The sequence below is a fragment of the Sturnus vulgaris genome, chromosome 17, assembly GCF_052056855.1.
Source record: "Sturnus vulgaris isolate bStuVul1 chromosome 17, bStuVul1.hap1, whole genome shotgun sequence".
Taxonomy (NCBI): domain Eukaryota; kingdom Metazoa; phylum Chordata; class Aves; order Passeriformes; family Sturnidae; genus Sturnus; species Sturnus vulgaris.
This window is the reverse complement of record NC_142259.1, coordinates 1,187,307-1,203,957: the sequence shown is the minus strand read 5'-3', so window position 1 is coordinate 1,203,957 and position 16,651 is coordinate 1,187,307. Positions and strand designations below refer to the sequence as shown.

Here is a 16,651-nt window from a genome sequence, read left to right as displayed (position 1 = left end):
GGGACAAAGACAATGTGCTTGGCTGTGTGTCAGCAGGATTTGTTTAAAAGAACCAGACTAAATTCTGAACTAGAGCTTGAGACCACGACTCATCCACAGAGGCCCTGGTAGGCACTGCAGTGAGCTCATGAATCTCTTTCGTAATCACATCATGGGGATTCTCACTGAGCCTGCCACACGACGGAAGAGGAGAGGGAACCACACACTCGAAAACACAGCACTCCAGAAGTGTCCCAGGTCACAGGGGTTTCTACAGCACCAAGGAGCAAGTTGTAGTACTTTTGTGAAGTGGTCCTCAGCCCTCCAGCCAGCAGTGAAACAAAGAAGACATTATCAGACAGCCAAAAGAGAAGGAATTCTTAACTGCATGGCATTGAAACAAAGCAAGTATTAGAAGGATTTAAAGCTGCTGAGATCTTACACAGCTGCAGTTTCAGACCTAAAGAAAAATAGCATGTGTGGGCCAGTGGAAGACAATACTACATGGCAAAGCTGATTTTAAGTGGAGACACTCCTCAATCAAAACTTTTAAAACACCCATAAAAATAATAGTGCTTCTTGAAGCTAAGATTATCAACAGCAGTGCTAGATATAGCAAGAATATTCCAGCTAGTGGCTGAAGTATCATGGCTACAAAGGATAGCAGATAGACCAAGACAAACAGAAATAGTCAAACTGAGCTGTAAAGCATCAGATTTCTGTTGCACATCTTTCTTAAGGGTAGGGACTATGGCAGCTAACCATCCCTTCTCTGCTGGCCCTTCTCCTTCAAGCCATATCCATAATGGGCAGCAGGAGCAGCTGCATGGGCACAAAGTGCAGATCTGATTGTTACTCATGGGGCCCACTTCTGTGACGGGGGGCCCTAATACAGACCCCTCCTGGCCCACCTCAACGGCCAGCATAGCACCTTCTGCCTTACGCTCTTCAAAGAGGAAATGATTCCACTTGGAGGCATCAAGCATCATAGGTCAGATTCCCAGAATAAAAACTTTGCGATTTGGATTTAAAACTCATTCAAAAGACACTGATGCTTCAAGTCAACAGAAATTCCAGAGGCCTGGCCCTTTACATATACTGCTCATTTTCCCATCTTAAGCAGAGGCTGAACAAAAGGATAAATCAGGCAGAGTTTGGGTCTTCTCTACAGCGTTTCAGAAGCAGGGGTCCATACTCAGCTCTCTCTCCTTCAGCCAGCCCACCTTGGCACTACCGTGACCAGTGACCTGACATAGCAGTAACAACACCCTGCAAGGGCATCAGACTCTTGACTTAATTCCCATAAGTTAATTCTGTCTTCCAAATCACTAAAAAAAAAATCAGGACATGACACAGCCGAGTTCATGGAAGTCCACCAGCATCATTGTCTCAGAACCACTGCTGCTAATACACAGCAGATCACACGATGTGCAAGGATTGCTCTCACTACAAACAGCTCGGAAGAGCATAGAGGAGGAACAGAATCAACTCAGTTCCAAACAGCTGTCTCTAGTTTTCAGAAAGCAGGTAAATATCCCTGTAAGGCTAGTGACACAACAATTTTCTGATTGGTGTTAGGTGATTGAATGTATGAACAGAAGGCCCTGGAACCCCTTTAAGGAAATTAAACTTTTTGATTTTGGATGACTGTGTACTTCTGCCAGCTTAACAACACCTGTTTGCAGCTGATGCTTTTGCATAAGCACCATCTCAGCTAACATCCTTCCTCTACAGGTTAAGCATTTCATTAAAATCACTCAAGAAGCAGGTTATGTCAAAATTAAAATGATCTAATCAATCTGAAAAGCATTAAATGCAGTAATACACTAAATGCATATGCAATCGAACGCACCCTCAAAGGATGCCTTGCTCCTTCCTAAGCTCAGCTGTTTCTCTAGTCATGAGTCATAGGCCTCTTACGAAGAGATTCCAAATTCCTACCACAGAAACCCACAAAGAACACTTGCAAAAACAATGTGCTACATACCTAAAAACACCTTTAGAAGATCTCAAATCCTAAGCTTTCACACAGAAACTTGTCACAATAAACAAGAAAGATCAGCAGTTAAACTGCTGCTGTCAAGTCCCACTATACATTCAACTTGCCACAACAAATGTCTTTCCCCTATTTTTCTTATTACTGACTGATTGATTGATAGATCTCTTGGAAAAGTTAGCAGACATTCAAAATACACAAAGAACAGTAAAAATGCAAGGAGTGAGAAAGATTATTCTATTCTGAAGATTATCACCAAAAGTAAGATGAGACCTAAAAAACCTCTCTGAGCAGAGCACTAATTCTGCCATATCTCAAAACATCTAACCTCTGCAACTAAACAAAGCACAGGAGACAAAATAAGTTTGGCAGTTAAGGGCTGTAGACAACAAAGATACCAAGTCATTAAGGGAAACACACAGCAACCATAACTGATAGGGAGCAACTTCGCTAGCTATTTTAAGGACTCCTGTTTCCGTAACACTCTACAAAACCAAGAGGTACCACTTTGTGCACTACATGGAGAGATGTAGGACAATTTTTCAAATACTAAGGAGTTGATATAAATAGTTGCTATTAATCATAGATACTCAAGCAGATTTCAAACTAAGAAGTGGACTCCTACCATATGATTTCCTTCACTTAACAGCATTTTCCCCAATATCATAATCTCCCTTGTTAGAACAAGGGACTATTTAATAGCAAAAAGTAGGCTTTTTTTAAATTTGAAATCCCCAAACAGCTGCTCAGCTAGTAGCAGATGCTGGCTCAGCTCAAGGGATTAACTACAATACAGCACTTCAGGTTTTACTTTTTTGGGGTTATGCATGTGTTAATCTTGCAGGTAGGAAATGTCAATAGAACAAGTAAAAAAAATGTACGTATATTTTTTGCAATATTTACCAGTCATGCTGCTGTCTCTGTTTATTCCATTATGAAGTTTACAGTGAACAAATGCTGCATCAAACAACCACGATCCAAAGAGGTTCAAGATGCTGTTAACCTTTGGCCTGCGAGGAGCTGGAAGGGGCCGAGGCTCAGAGCTTGTCTGGTTTGGGCTAGAGAGTGGAGAAGTAGAGGAGGGTTGGTGCTGCACTTTTGAAGCATGTGCAGTAGTTACCTGTTTGAACAGAAGAACAGATCAGTTCCTAGAATCAAGGAAATTACTTCCTCTAACTGAGGAAATGATCCAAAGGCTCAGCTACTCAAATGCAGAGTATGAAATCTTACAGTGCTGGTTTTCATGGTCACTTTGTTCACAGTCACTGCCCGATGCCTCCTGTTGTGGGGTGGAGTGGTGTTGGTAGCAGTGTTCTGGGGCATGCTCAGCCTGTTCACTGGCGTGGGTGGTGCACTGTCTGATCGGGGTCGGGAAATGCCTGTAAGGCCAGGAATAAAGCAGCCTTTCAGCAAGAATTCCATGGGCTCACAGAGCAAGCCATTAGTAAGCATAGGAGCCTTTGATCAATAGCCATGCCTCCCTGTGTTCCCCAAAACAGCAGTAGCAACAAAAACACCTCTCCTATTTTACTATTAGCAGAAATAAAAGCATAAGCAAATGAAAACAGTATTATATCAGATAAGCAATTGATTAAAAAACAGAGGACCCTACACCTTAAGGGTCTGGGAAATGGCAGATGGGAGGAACCAGTCTAGAAGCAGGCAGAGAGAAAAGAACAAGGTTCACTTGCCAGACAATTTAACAGCACACTTCTGCCAAAATGCAAATGCCACTCACCTTTGTCTTACTTGCCCAGTCATAACTCCCACACCTTTTTCTGAGACATCTCTAAGATGTCTGGCCCTTACAAGACACCTTAGCTCACTAAATTAAGATGAAACCCATTCACCACACAACTTTCTGCTCGGTTTGAGCTGAATCAGCTGCTGAACAGTCAAATACTAAGGAAGAGTAAGAAAGCAGAGCAAGCTATAATTTTTCGGGCAGCAGCAGGACACTAGACCAGCTTTTATCCACCTTCAGGGAAATTCATGGTGTACAGAGCTCTTCCCTATCAGAATCAGAAATAACATCTGCAAAACTTGAACTGACAAACACCACGTCTGCCGATTTTAATGAATGCCCCATTTGAAAAATGAAATGGGGAACTGCAGTGTGCTTGAGAATTTGACATAGATTTTTTTTTTTTGACCGTGTTAATTAAAGCACCCAAGTACTTTTCCTAACATATTACAGAACAATTTTCTCCTGCTAAATCAGTGTTACACCCAGGCAGAGCATGCACTATGAAACCTATTGTTTTGGTATATTTGGCTGGAAAAGAGGACACAGTATTTTGCCAAACACATAATGTAGGTACCAGGGAGAACAAGATAAAACCTAATATTATAGCACTTGTGACAGAAGGTAATGAGCTCTCCCATCAGCCTTCACTGAAGAGCTTTCTGCAGCTCTCAAGTCTGCCTGAGAACACTCTTCCAATCCATACCTACAGCCTGAATTTAATTTCACTAAGAAATCTCCTATGCCCCAATGCATTGTAGTCTCTGTCTCCGCTCTCCAGGTGGGCTATTATGACTCTGGGTACTCGATCTTGCTACAAGATCTTCAGAAGTATTACATGTCTGATTCATAAAAATACAGAATAATTTGGGTTCAAAGGGACCTTAAAAGACCATCCACTCCATCCTAGCCATGGGCAGGGACACTTTCCACTAGACCACACTCTTCCAAGTCCAGTCCAACCTGCCCTTGTACACTTGCAGGGATACAGGGGCAGCCACAGCTCCTCTGGGCTAGGGCAACCTGTGCCAGGGCCTCACCAACCCTCACAGGGAAGAATTCCTTCCCAACATCCAGTCTAACTGCCCTCTGTGCCCATAGAGCCTGCTCTTCTCCAGGCTGATGGTCTCATTCCACTGGCCGGTTTTCTTCTAAAACCGTTTATATATCCACTCGAGTCTCCTGCAATCTCACATCAGCTCACGCTTATGGCACATGACATTTGTTTGCACACATTTAACAGAAAAGCAGCTAGAGACAGGCTGCTCTTCCAAGTTCACAATAGCATGCTGAACTTGCAGTAAGTCTGAAGCATATTAAGTATAACGCTTTAAATTTCAGGTACTCCATCCTGTTACTTAAAACCGACCAACCAGAGTTACTCAGTTATCTGCAAACACAAAGCAACACTACTTTCCTACTCAGCAGTAGTAGTCACCCACTAAGAGTAAGTAAGGGGAACTCACAAAGATCAAGATGACAGTCCAAATTCAACACCTTATAAAACAGGAACAACAGCAATTGCCACAGAGATTAGAAACACGGTGGTGAGCGCTCACAACGTGCTAAAGCATAGCACTTGCATTGGTGATTAGAAGGAAAGAGAAAAGAAGCCTTGTTTGGGAAAGAGATCCCTGGTTTTGTTTTATTTTATATTTCTGCTTTATTCATTTTGCATTTGAAACTAAGGCCATCTACAACTTCATGCATTCAAATGTTACTGTTGTGTATACATATTTTTTTAGAAGTGATCTGAAGTCACCTCCTCATCAATTCCAGGATATACTTGCAAATGATAAATTGTTATTGCTGTATTTATGGAGAAAACAGATTTAAAGATGACAAAATAATGATTAAGTTAATATTCCTAGCTATCCACGGGTAAGACAAAAAGCATTACCTAGGAATGCATCCACTAAACAGCTGATTCCACGCATGGCACGAAAGAATATTTGAGGCAGATGTTTAAGGCAGGGGTACTGATTCAGTTCTTGAGTCATCCCACTCACATTCAGAAACTGCTCCTGAAATTTGGGGGTAGAGCTAATAATGGCTGGGTTACTCAAATCCACAGGATTACTGCATACAAAAAGAGCAAAATATATGTTAGTCAGTTAAAGAACAGCTGTTTAGATTTTTAAAAACACTTAAAGATGCAATAGTTTAAGGCATTTAAATAACACCACAAACCAGCATCCAACATCAATACATTTTAGCTGTTACTCCATCACAGGAAGGCAATTTTCATTTCCTGGGTTGGTAGATATAACTGTCTTCATTTCAAACGTTACCAAAACACACTGAACAATTTTAGTAACATAAAACAAACCAGAGCACACATTTGCTAGGCTAACTATTGCAGTAATATTACTTACTTATGAGGTCTTTTGAACTTAGTTAAAAGTTGTTTATATTGTTAAACTAATTAAATGCTATCATACAGGGACAAGAAGGGGAGTAGATTGTGAAAGTTCAAACAATTTTTCCTGACTGACTCAAATCCTGAAACAGTGCATTTGTAAACCCCAAATTTGAACAGTAGAGTTTGTGACATTAGTACTACAAGTTAGGAAAAAGGGGTTTTTAGTTAGTTAAGAAGTAAATTTTAAACAGTCTAATGTTTATCTAGCTTTAACTATTAAATAGTATTTTGTATCAATTGTTTAATATTCTGGCCATTGAGAGCATTAATGTAATGCCACGTTCAAATGTCTTTAAAACAAAACATCATTTGGTTCAGCTGTGCATTTAGGAAAGATTAACATGTATGGTAAAATTACCTGTATCGATTTCTTCATAAAAATAAATAAACACACACCCATTTAAAAACATAAATTGTAGGCCAAATTTAACCTGGAGAATAAATGGAAGTCATAGGCATCTCTCAGAACTACTGTTCAACTTTTCCTGTTCGTTATCTCGGAGAAACAAAATTCTATTGAACTCCTGTTTTTCAGATCTTCCAAAATGCCGACTAGCTAAAATAGTTTTTAATTAACTGATCCAATTTATGTTTTTGAAGAGTCAGAAACAACATTGCTCACAGGCTGCCCTGAGCTGCTGCATGGCAGTGGTACAACAATGCTCTCATTTTATTCTATTTAGGTGCTTCATCTTGGCAATCTCCAGAGAAATGTTTCATTCGTCATGCAAATGTATAGAGCTGATGCAAGAACAGGAATAATGGATGGATGTAATTACAATACCTCAGCATATGTAAAAAGCGAAACCATGTTTGTGCAACACACTCATTATCCATTTCAAGAGGAATCAGACCAGCATCTTCATCAGGAATTTTGAACGGAGGAAATGAAGGTCCATATGTAAAACGCAGCAACCTAGAAAGCAAGTCAGACAGACCTGTCCCTCAGCTCACACTCCAAAATTTAACAGTGCATTTAAGCCCCAAAAGTGAGTCCACAGGCAACAATGCAACATCCCAAGATTTCCTAGAGATCTCCGTTTTATACCATCACTCAGTCCTCTTACAGCCTTGGATGGTTCATACCTGGAGCCTGCCTAAAGCTCCAGTCAAACCCAAGAGTTAAGTCACAAGACCCCTCAGCAGCTCTCCCATCACTTAGCCAGAGGGGTCGCTACTTATCACAGACACATGCACATCTGACAGATTGTTACATGTGAAGGAAGAGGGAAATATATATTTTTTTTTATAAGAATTCAAGCCCTTATCCTCCTAGTTCTTTAGCTCAAGCTTTCAATGACACTAGCAAGTCATATTAGGTTGCAGTTCTAAATTCCAGCTTGTGACTGATGACTTACAACTGTATCCCAGCACCCTGAGCAGCCTTCACTGTTGACTTACAAGCAGCACCACAGGACTTGTAGCCCAGTTTAGTGAGTTCTTCAAAACAGATGCACCACATCTGCCAGAGGCTGGGATCTACAGACCAGCAAAGAGCAAACCAGTGATCCAATGCCATGAGGACAATGCTTGGACAAATGGAGATCATTCCCTAGAAGAGTGTAACTACCTGAAGAGTCACCAGTGATATTCACTGAGCTCTTGCTGTCTAATCTGACCCCTGCTTCATAGCCAGCTTCATCAAATTACAGTTCCTACAGCTCCGTTTCCCTGATCAACAATCTTGGTGTTTTCTAAAGGAACGGAAGAGATCTGCATTGTACCTTCTCAATATCCATTCCCAGAAATGTTTGTCTTTCCCTATGCTAACTTCCTTGCAATGGTCAGGAAATGTTCCACTTGTCCTTCCTCACTTATAAAGCCATATAGTTTTATAAAGTCATTACAACTAGAAGAGGAGGAGAAAAGTAGCCTGTGGCTGACTCCTAAACCAAGAGTCAAACAGGCTGAATTTCCATCTTCCACTTCTTCCAGCAGTGGGCACTACAGTAAACTGCAGCCAATTAACACAAGTGCCTGAAATCGCAACCTATTTACAGTACCTAACCTGGACAGAAAAGCAAAAGAGCTTTAGAATATAAGGTCTTCTCGAGATTCAAGGATGAAGAGGAATCCATTCAGTGCAGGAGCTGGTGGTGCAGCTCCAGTGACAGCTGCAGATTGAGCTCAAACAGCTGCCCCTGTGCATAACAAAGGGCACTGGGCCTGTAGCCCAGCCAGGTGCTTAGACACTGCAAGAGCTGAGGACTAGGGAGGAAGAGACTTGCATGAGCTTGGACTGTGAGGGGATAAAAGCCCAGGAGTCTTTTGTTGAGGCTGCTCCTTGGAAGCACCAGCTCAAGCTGTTTCTGTGTTTCTGTGACAGGAATAAAGGGCTTTATGGAACAAGACATCTGAGACTCCTATGCTACACCTGGGGTCCAATTGGTTAGGAAAGCCGGTCTGCCTGTGAGAGTGGGGAGTGCAGGGAGCCAAGCAGGGCACTCCTCGGCTCACTGGAGCTGCTGCTGCAAAGGGGCTGCAGTCCCAGCAGTTAAAGTCGCTGCTGGTGGAAGGGTGACTGCCTGAGAGTCTTGGGAATGGTCAGAAAGTTTCCTTAACACCAGAAATACACACATCTGTACCAGGCTGCACATGCTCTCCAGCCCCGTGTCCACCTACATTTAATGCCCAGAGACATGACCCATGGTATGTTTTTGCTAAGGAATTACCTGGCTCTCAAAGACCCAAAAGAGCCTGGCTCAACCTCACACCACTGCCTGGCAACACAATGCACTGCTTCAGTTCTCCCTGTGACAGCAAGAAACCAGTTTTTCAAAGAGCATGACCAAATCTTTAATGGCATATGGGACATTTCCAAGGATGACTTAAAACAGACATAAGTTTTACGCCACACATTCAAGACAGTTAAAATAGACTTAAAGCATTTTAGAGAGGGTTAAAGTACTATCTATTGGTATGGCAACACAATTAAAACTCTACTTTCATCCTGCTAAAAATCCTAGCCAAGGACATAAATTAACACTGCATATGTGTACAGATTTCAAGATACAATTTTCCATATGGTTTTAATTTGAAACATTTACGCTCAGCTTATTGCTAGTAACCCTATTCACAGAACTGTTTAATAAAACATTTTAATTGTTTGAAGCTGGAGCTTCATTGAAGTATTAAAAATGCAGCTTAAAATACCACTGAACTTAAAACCAGCCTCAGAGGAGCCTAACTTTCCAAGTATCAGGCATAAACCAACATTACTGAGCACAGACTAAAACATTCCAGAAACCCTGCAGAATCCTGTGCACCAACAGAACCAAAACTGTTAGTCAACAGTGGGAGAAAAAGTGTAGCCACAGTGTGTGGTGCAGAACACCAACACATGTTTTGAGACAGAGCTGTTCTTTTCAGATCAGTGAATCATAAAGTATTTTCCGTTATGTAATGCTACATCTAACAATCTAAAAATAGCTTAAGAAACAGCGTGGGAAATACACAGAACTCGTATTGCAGCTTAATTTCCAAGGGGTTTAACAAATAGCTGCATAACCTGGAAAAATCTATCCATTTTGACAGGTAATTCAAAGCAAAAGTTTTCAAAGTTATAATAAACCCTTGCAGAAAAAGACACTATTGAATATTTCAAAATGCAGCAATTTTAACATATCTTTGAACTTCCACAGAAGTAAGCAGACCCTCTTACAAGTAATTAATTCAGTTCTTTCCTCCAAGAGTCTAAGATTTGTCCCACAAAGACTTCATACCAAAAAGACCTCAATATGAAGGGTACTGAGACTCTCCTCACTGTTCAGAGCCTTCTACTACAGCTGAAGCTCTCCTGCAACTCACAGATGTGAGTGTTCCATCAGTCAGTTTGCAGGTGACAGTGAGGTGGGCAGGAGCTGACCTGCTCAAGGAAAGAAAAGGACTCTAGAGGATTGGGGCAGGCTGGATCAAGGGGCTGAAACCACTCCACGAGGTTCAACAAGAGAGCAAGAGCTCTCACTTTGTATTGCTTACTCACTTTTGGATTGCTGCACATTCCACAAAAAACCAACTCCAAAACACATAACCATGATTATCCCCATACATGCATTTATTTCCACGGGATTACTCCTACCTGGAAGTAAGGGCACAAATGACCTTGCTCCACTGCTCAACTACTGCAGGATGATGTCGCCAGTTAGCCACCATCTCTTTGGCAGTTTTCCAGTAAGGAGGTGTTGGAAAGCACCGCGTACAAGCGAGTAACCATACCTCAAACAGCACGCCAATTAACTTCTCGGCCAGATTCTCAGCAATGCCACCTTACAACAGAAACCAAGCACACCTTCAGTTAGTGTTCCATCTAAATAACTTCAAATATCTCCCCAAAGAAGTTTTGGTTAAAGTGCATAAAGTTTAAGCCCTTTTTGTTTTTTCATAGTTTTTAAGAGTGATTTTGATTGCTTCCTACAGTAAATTAGTCTTTCTGCAGGACCAAGTACAACAGATAAAGCCCAGCCACATGTGTGCAATATGGGACAGGAGGAATCCACCAATCTTAGGCACTCCTCTATTGCACTATGTCGATATTGACGTCTTTTTTTTTAAATAGGTAAAACTGACACTAATATTTAGCACTAGGCAGGCTGAACAGCAAAACAAAGGGGTTTCAGTGAAACAAACAGGGAACAACATTGTCTGAAACAGTGCATACCAAACTGTTCCTGTATAAAGTCACTGTCCTGCAAAAATACTTTCAGGAAAACTCAGCTCCAAATCATTCAGACTTTCCTGGCAATGCTTTATTTTAGAAAATGGGGCAGAATTAGGAGTGAGCTGTTGTGTTTTGGTAGCTCCTAAGAGCTTTTAATGGGTTCCCCATCCTGCTGGGTTCCCCCAACCTGCTGGCAGCTGAATGTCAAGAAGAGCCAGAAGTTTTTTCAGTAACTGAAACAAATGGAAGATGAACATGAACCTTGCACAGTTGGAGCTGCTAGAAGAGTGTCATTGATCTGAAGAAGAAATAATAACAAAACCTCCCAGGTTTCTCTTGCCATAATTGTCGACTCATGTGCCAACTTCTGGACAGCTTTCAAAACCTGCAAGCACAGTCTGATCTGACTGGATCCTGGGTCTGGCCTGCAAGAGAAGATAATGCTTGAGAAACAGAACTATAAAGTGATGTATTCAGTAACATGAACTTTCAGTGGTTCCAAAAGGAAACAAATATTATTGAGCAAGATCCAAGAACATGAGCCAATATGCTTCTATGCACCTCAACTCTGTCTCTAGGGTTCCTAACTCTGCCTTAATGAACATAAGATGTATCAACACTCTTCGCCATGTGAGATTCAATACATACAAAGCAAGCACAGTCCATCATCTCAGATTTATCTTGGGTCAAACAATGACAATCCAGTTGAGATATTGTGAATTATTACGTACATAATTCAGAAGTGGAAAAATTAGGAGAACATGTTATTAGCAAACTAATTTAAATTCTTCCTAGTTCTCCACTTGTTTCCAAAATCAACTCTTATCCCTTCTTCTTTTAGTCTGATGTTCCTAAATAGTGAATCCCTTCTAGATTTTCTGTAAGCAGTTAGGAATAAGGAAGCAAGAAAGGCAACAGTTTCATATTTTCTAGGTTTTTCCTGTAGTAACGCTGGCACTGCTGAGTCACTCAACACAAAGTTGTGCAGAAGCAGCAGAAAGCAGCATCACCTCTTCCCATCAGTTAGTCTGGACAAGGCAGAACAAGTACAAAACAATATTGTGACACATTCTGGACAGTATCTGAGGACACTGGTAAAAAACCTGAGGAAGCCTAAATTTTAAAGGGTGAAAGAGGAGATTACAAATTAGACTGTGCAGTATATGTAAAGTATATTTCAACCTGTGCATCAGTTCATCATCCTCCTACCACCACTGAAGAGAGGACCAAAATAAATAAATTAAAAAAAAAAAAAATTAAAAAAAAAAAAATATAAAAAAAAAAAAAAAAAAAAAAATAAAAGTATTACCGGATTCCTACCAAACATTTTCAGTGTAGTATAACTCACAAGTCGTGTTGCATAGCAAGCACCTCAAGAATGTGCTGTTTCATTAAATGCCATCAGCTTTTATCTTGAGAGTATAAATGTTTTATTACAGTACTGGAAAAAAGATTACAAAGACACAAGATAATGCCTAATGCAAAATTGCACACTACTAGCCACAGTTCAGGACCTCAGTGGATTGCTTGATACTAGTGCTGGATCATAACCCCGAGTCTCTCTGCAGAGCAACAAACAAGTGAGCTCTGCCTTGCTTACAACACTATTTTTTGCCTGAGCAACAACAGAGCAGATTGTTTCAACTGAAAGATATCCTTAATCTATATAGGCTTGAAGCTTCCAAGGCTGCTTCAAGACTTGTTTCCCTAATAATTTAGATAAACTGTAAAAAAAACCAGGGTTTATATGCAAGCTAACAGAATACTTCTACATAAATCTTGTAAAGGCAACTCAAAGATACCTGTCCATCTATGACTTCCTGCTGTCCACAAAGTTGACCCAGTGGCAAGCTCTGCTTGCACTATTTCTAGACTTCTAGATGTCTAGACCGTGGCCTTTTGGCTATACTCCTTCAAAAGTACTGTTCCCATGATCTCATATGAGAAGCATATGAAGTTATTACAAAAAAAGTACTTTAGCAGTCACATGTTCTATGGTCTCTCAAGCAATTCCAGACATTTCTGTTGCAGAGGACTCTGATAGCTGTACCTCACTCTCCGGGAGAGGCAATACAGGGGGAGAGAGTTCTCATATTTCCTTCCAACAGTGTTTGTGACACTGAAACTTTATCTGACAGCAGTAACAACCACTACTGATTAAGTCATCTTCAAGACTTCTTAGATATTCTAGGGTTGCCAGAAATGGAAAGCCTGAGGGCTGCCTGGGGTCTATTCAAATATGTCAACAAAGTGTTTCTTCAGAGTGGACAGAAGGCCAGCACAGGAGGCAAATATCCTCTCTCCCATCACTGCAGCAGATATAAGAAAGGTAACTTGACTCACTCAGCCTTCACAGTTTTATTTTTCAGCACCACACTGTTTCAAGGACTGTGCACTTAAACGTTTGATTCCTCTGAGCACTCAGACTAGAATAATCTATATGCACCTGCTCTGTCTGGGAGTACACAAGCTCCTGAGACGCCATTTACACTGAAGTGCCCGCTTTAGGCTGCTGCATTTCACACCTCATCTCACCACTGAGTCTGAAGTAGTGGCCCAGAGTTGTGAAGGCTTCAAAGGCAGCCAAACCAACAGCTACAGAGAACCAAGATGAGGAATGAAGTTATTTTAATCACAACCTTCCGCAGGACATAGGCTATAATGAAGCCTTAGTATCTCCAACACAAGAACAGATTTTTCCAGGAGACAGTTCAATACAGGTTGTTATAACAGCTCCTGGGTAAGTATTCTACATGAGCCCATCAGCAACCTGCACCAATTGGGTAAACCCAAAAATCATTCTATCATTCACCTCTTCCCCACCACAGACACCTAAATCTGAATATTTGCTTTTGTTCAAGGCACATGTGGACAACTCAGTTCTGCATTTCATTTGCAGTATAGAAATTTCTCCTGTTGCTAGAGTGAATTCTAAGCACAGCTCTCTGGAAGGCAAAACTTAAGAAGAGAGTAGGGACTTGAACATCAAGTGTTGACAGCAGCAGCCATGAAAAATCAGTATTTAAGATACATCTCAGAGGCTCTTGAAAGAAAAGCTATAGAACAGCTATACTACAGGGACAACGTTTAAAATAATGATTTTTCAGCTCTCCCCGTCTTTAGATGTTATTTATTTCATTCAATAGCTATCACGTGTAGTCTACCAACCTACATCGAGGTTCAACAATGATTTTGGGAGAGAAGGGTGAAGTGGAAGCTTGTGCCAACAGCAAGCAAGAAGCTGTACTACTGAACTGCCTGCTATTAGGGCCCCCATGTGAGAGCAAGCAAGGGATCACAGAAACAGCTATTTAATGGACTAGTGAAGAATTCCTTCTCTGCTGTGCCAAGGGAATAAAGGATCCCAGACAGCAGATTGTATTCTGCACATATTAAACCTTACAGACAACCTCCTGCTGCAGTCTAACCTAGAAGCTTGCTTTCCTCAGACTTGTGTCATTGCCTTGACCATCTTTTAATGGGAATTAAAATGCATTTTCACTATAAGATAAGAGCAGCTAAGAGTAGGTAGTAGACTTCAAAGTAATCTATATCCAGCAAAGAACTCCTCTGAGTTTGCACGAGTTATTATTCAAAGTCCTTTATAAACAACACCTTTAGTAAAGTGACCCAAGTGCAGCCCAGCACTTGGAAGGCCACCTGCAGTGATACATAGTTAATACTGATAAAAGCAGGTGATCTGATACTTACAGACATATACTAAACATTGATCTCCTTTTCAGGGGGCTCTATTATTTAATCTTATTTATCCAGTACATATGTCCAACAACAGCAGGTAAACTTGCTATAAACTACAAATAAGGTAATGATGTTTGTACACTCTAACAATGTAGCTGTGTACAGGACCTAGAAACATGCTTATCTCAACACCATCATCCAAGGATGTCAGGCAGCAAGCACTCTGCCACGGGGTTCTTTCAAAACTACCAGTGAAGGACAGTCAGCATAACCATGCACATTTAACAGGCAGCAAGATGAAGGCACAGAGCAGTCATTTACTGCAAGATCCTTCAGTACACCACAAACATGGTCAAATCTTGACTAACAAGGGCTAGGACTGCCACGATGGTCTTACTTTATCTCAGTTTTACACAATGAAAGGCACATTGTCACACAGTGATGCTCTTCTGCTTTTCCCCTTACCCTCCAGTCATCCAATAGAGATAAATCTTGAAGCTATTGGGACAGTAAACATTCAAGTATATGAACTATCTGTGATTCTAATTACCTAACCACAGAAGCAAGAACTTAATTTGCTACTGCAAAACTACAGAAGATGTTTGGAGAAACACCTTCCTCCTGAGCTTGCAGCAACAGCACTCTTATTTAACTCAAGAGCCTCCATGTCTCATAAGTCCTCTGACAGGTTACCTGCTGACTAACGGTTAGAATCCCTAACACTCACCTTGGTACAAAGAGATTTTGGAGATGTTTGAGAATGCTTTGAACATAAAGGTTTGGTTCCTTAATAACAGGTAAAGGAATAGAGTCCTTAGGTAACACAAGAGCCATAATCCAATCTGTATACACATCCACACAGTATTTCACAGTATCGCCATCCAAAGGGAGAGTCAGTCCATAACAAACCACCTCCATAGTCCATTTTACCTAACAAACACAAAATATTTGTAAGTAAGTACTGGTCAGAGCACATTAGTTCTAACTCAAAAAAAACAACCCAAAGAAACCAGTAGTTATGTTGCATGGGCAATTCTGTTTAACATATCCTGCAAGAAAACACCAAACCATTAACTCATATATCATATTATGAAGAATATAAATAAATGGCAAATCACTTGCTAAATCCCAAATCTCTTAAATCTAAACTGTAGTGAGAACTCTTCAGAACATACAAAAGCTGCTAGTGAAAGATTTTCAAATTCTAATAAATACTTGTACTATACAAAGACTTTTTTTGAAGTCACATACGGTTGCTTCAAAACTGAAGGTAATTAGAAAGGCTTTGTGTTAAATGCTAAATTTCTTGGGTTTGTTTTGAGTTTTTTTGGTTGGTTTTCTTTAGCCTGAATTTCCTGGTACAGTAGCTCAGACTAACACTTACTATTAAGTCATGAAGTACACTGTCGCTATGATCTAGTTACTAATAAAAACCCTATGGAGATTACTAAACTAAAAACATAACACACTTCATAAAACTTGGGACAATAAAGAGAGAAAAATAGAAGAGGCTACAGAAAACCATAAAACTGTCACTCTGCCATGAAGGAAACTATCACCTCCAAGGAAAGGCACTTACTTCTTTGTCTGTTTTTAGTAAACTCTCACTTCCAACAGATGATGTAATTAAAGCTTGTCCAAGAGGGCGGACCACTGCATTTGCCACTTCTCTCCCCACATTCTCAGGATAGCTGTGAAGTACACTGGTATTCCCCTGATCATTTTGAATGACAAGATGCAAGGATCTCCACTCTGAGTACATAGTGCCTCTATGCTACAATCCAAACAACACCTAGGGGACAAGGAAGAAAAAGAGACAATTAGTCAAAATATCTACGACATGAGTTAGCAAAACCAAGGCTGTGTATCACAATCCAGACTCTAATAAATTCAAGATGCATATGTACATTTTATACTTTTGACAATCTAGAAGAGATTCCAACAGTTGTTCTTCAACCTTAGTATGCTTTTTACACAGACAAGCTTTAACATAGCTTGATCACAGAGATTACAGCAAATTTCAGTTCAGGACTATAAGCCCATTTTAGATACTTAAACTTGAGACGTGACTTCACCTCACACTTCTGCTTGCACCACCTTTGCAGGAAAGATGCTCCCATTTACACGATATCTTCACAGTTCTACGAGTATTCT

At 40.6% G+C, this 16,651-nt stretch overlaps 1 protein-coding gene across 5 annotated transcripts in view; it reads right to left on the bottom strand.

Annotated features, from left to right (window-relative positions):
• The window catches only part of RALGAPB (Ral GTPase activating protein non-catalytic subunit beta), a 62,849-nt gene that overhangs the window by 39,923 nt on the left and 6,275 nt on the right, over positions 1-16,651 (bottom strand). For all 5 annotated transcript variants that reach the window (XM_088174996.1, XM_088174997.1, XM_014886238.2 and 2 more), the window contains exons 2-9: positions 16,077-16,289; positions 15,225-15,427; positions 11,060-11,223; positions 10,220-10,406; positions 6,926-7,057; positions 5,620-5,798; positions 3,206-3,354; positions 2,879-3,095 (exon numbers count right to left, since the gene is read on the bottom strand). In XM_088174996.1, the coding sequence (XP_088031122.1) occupies positions 2,879-3,095; positions 3,206-3,354; positions 5,620-5,798; positions 6,926-7,057; positions 10,220-10,406; positions 11,060-11,223; positions 15,225-15,427; positions 16,077-16,259 (1,414 nt within the window). In that variant the 5' untranslated portion in view covers positions 16,260-16,289. The remainder of the gene's footprint in view (positions 1-2,878; positions 3,096-3,205; positions 3,355-5,619; positions 5,799-6,925; positions 7,058-10,219; positions 10,407-11,059; positions 11,224-15,224; positions 15,428-16,076; positions 16,290-16,651) is intronic.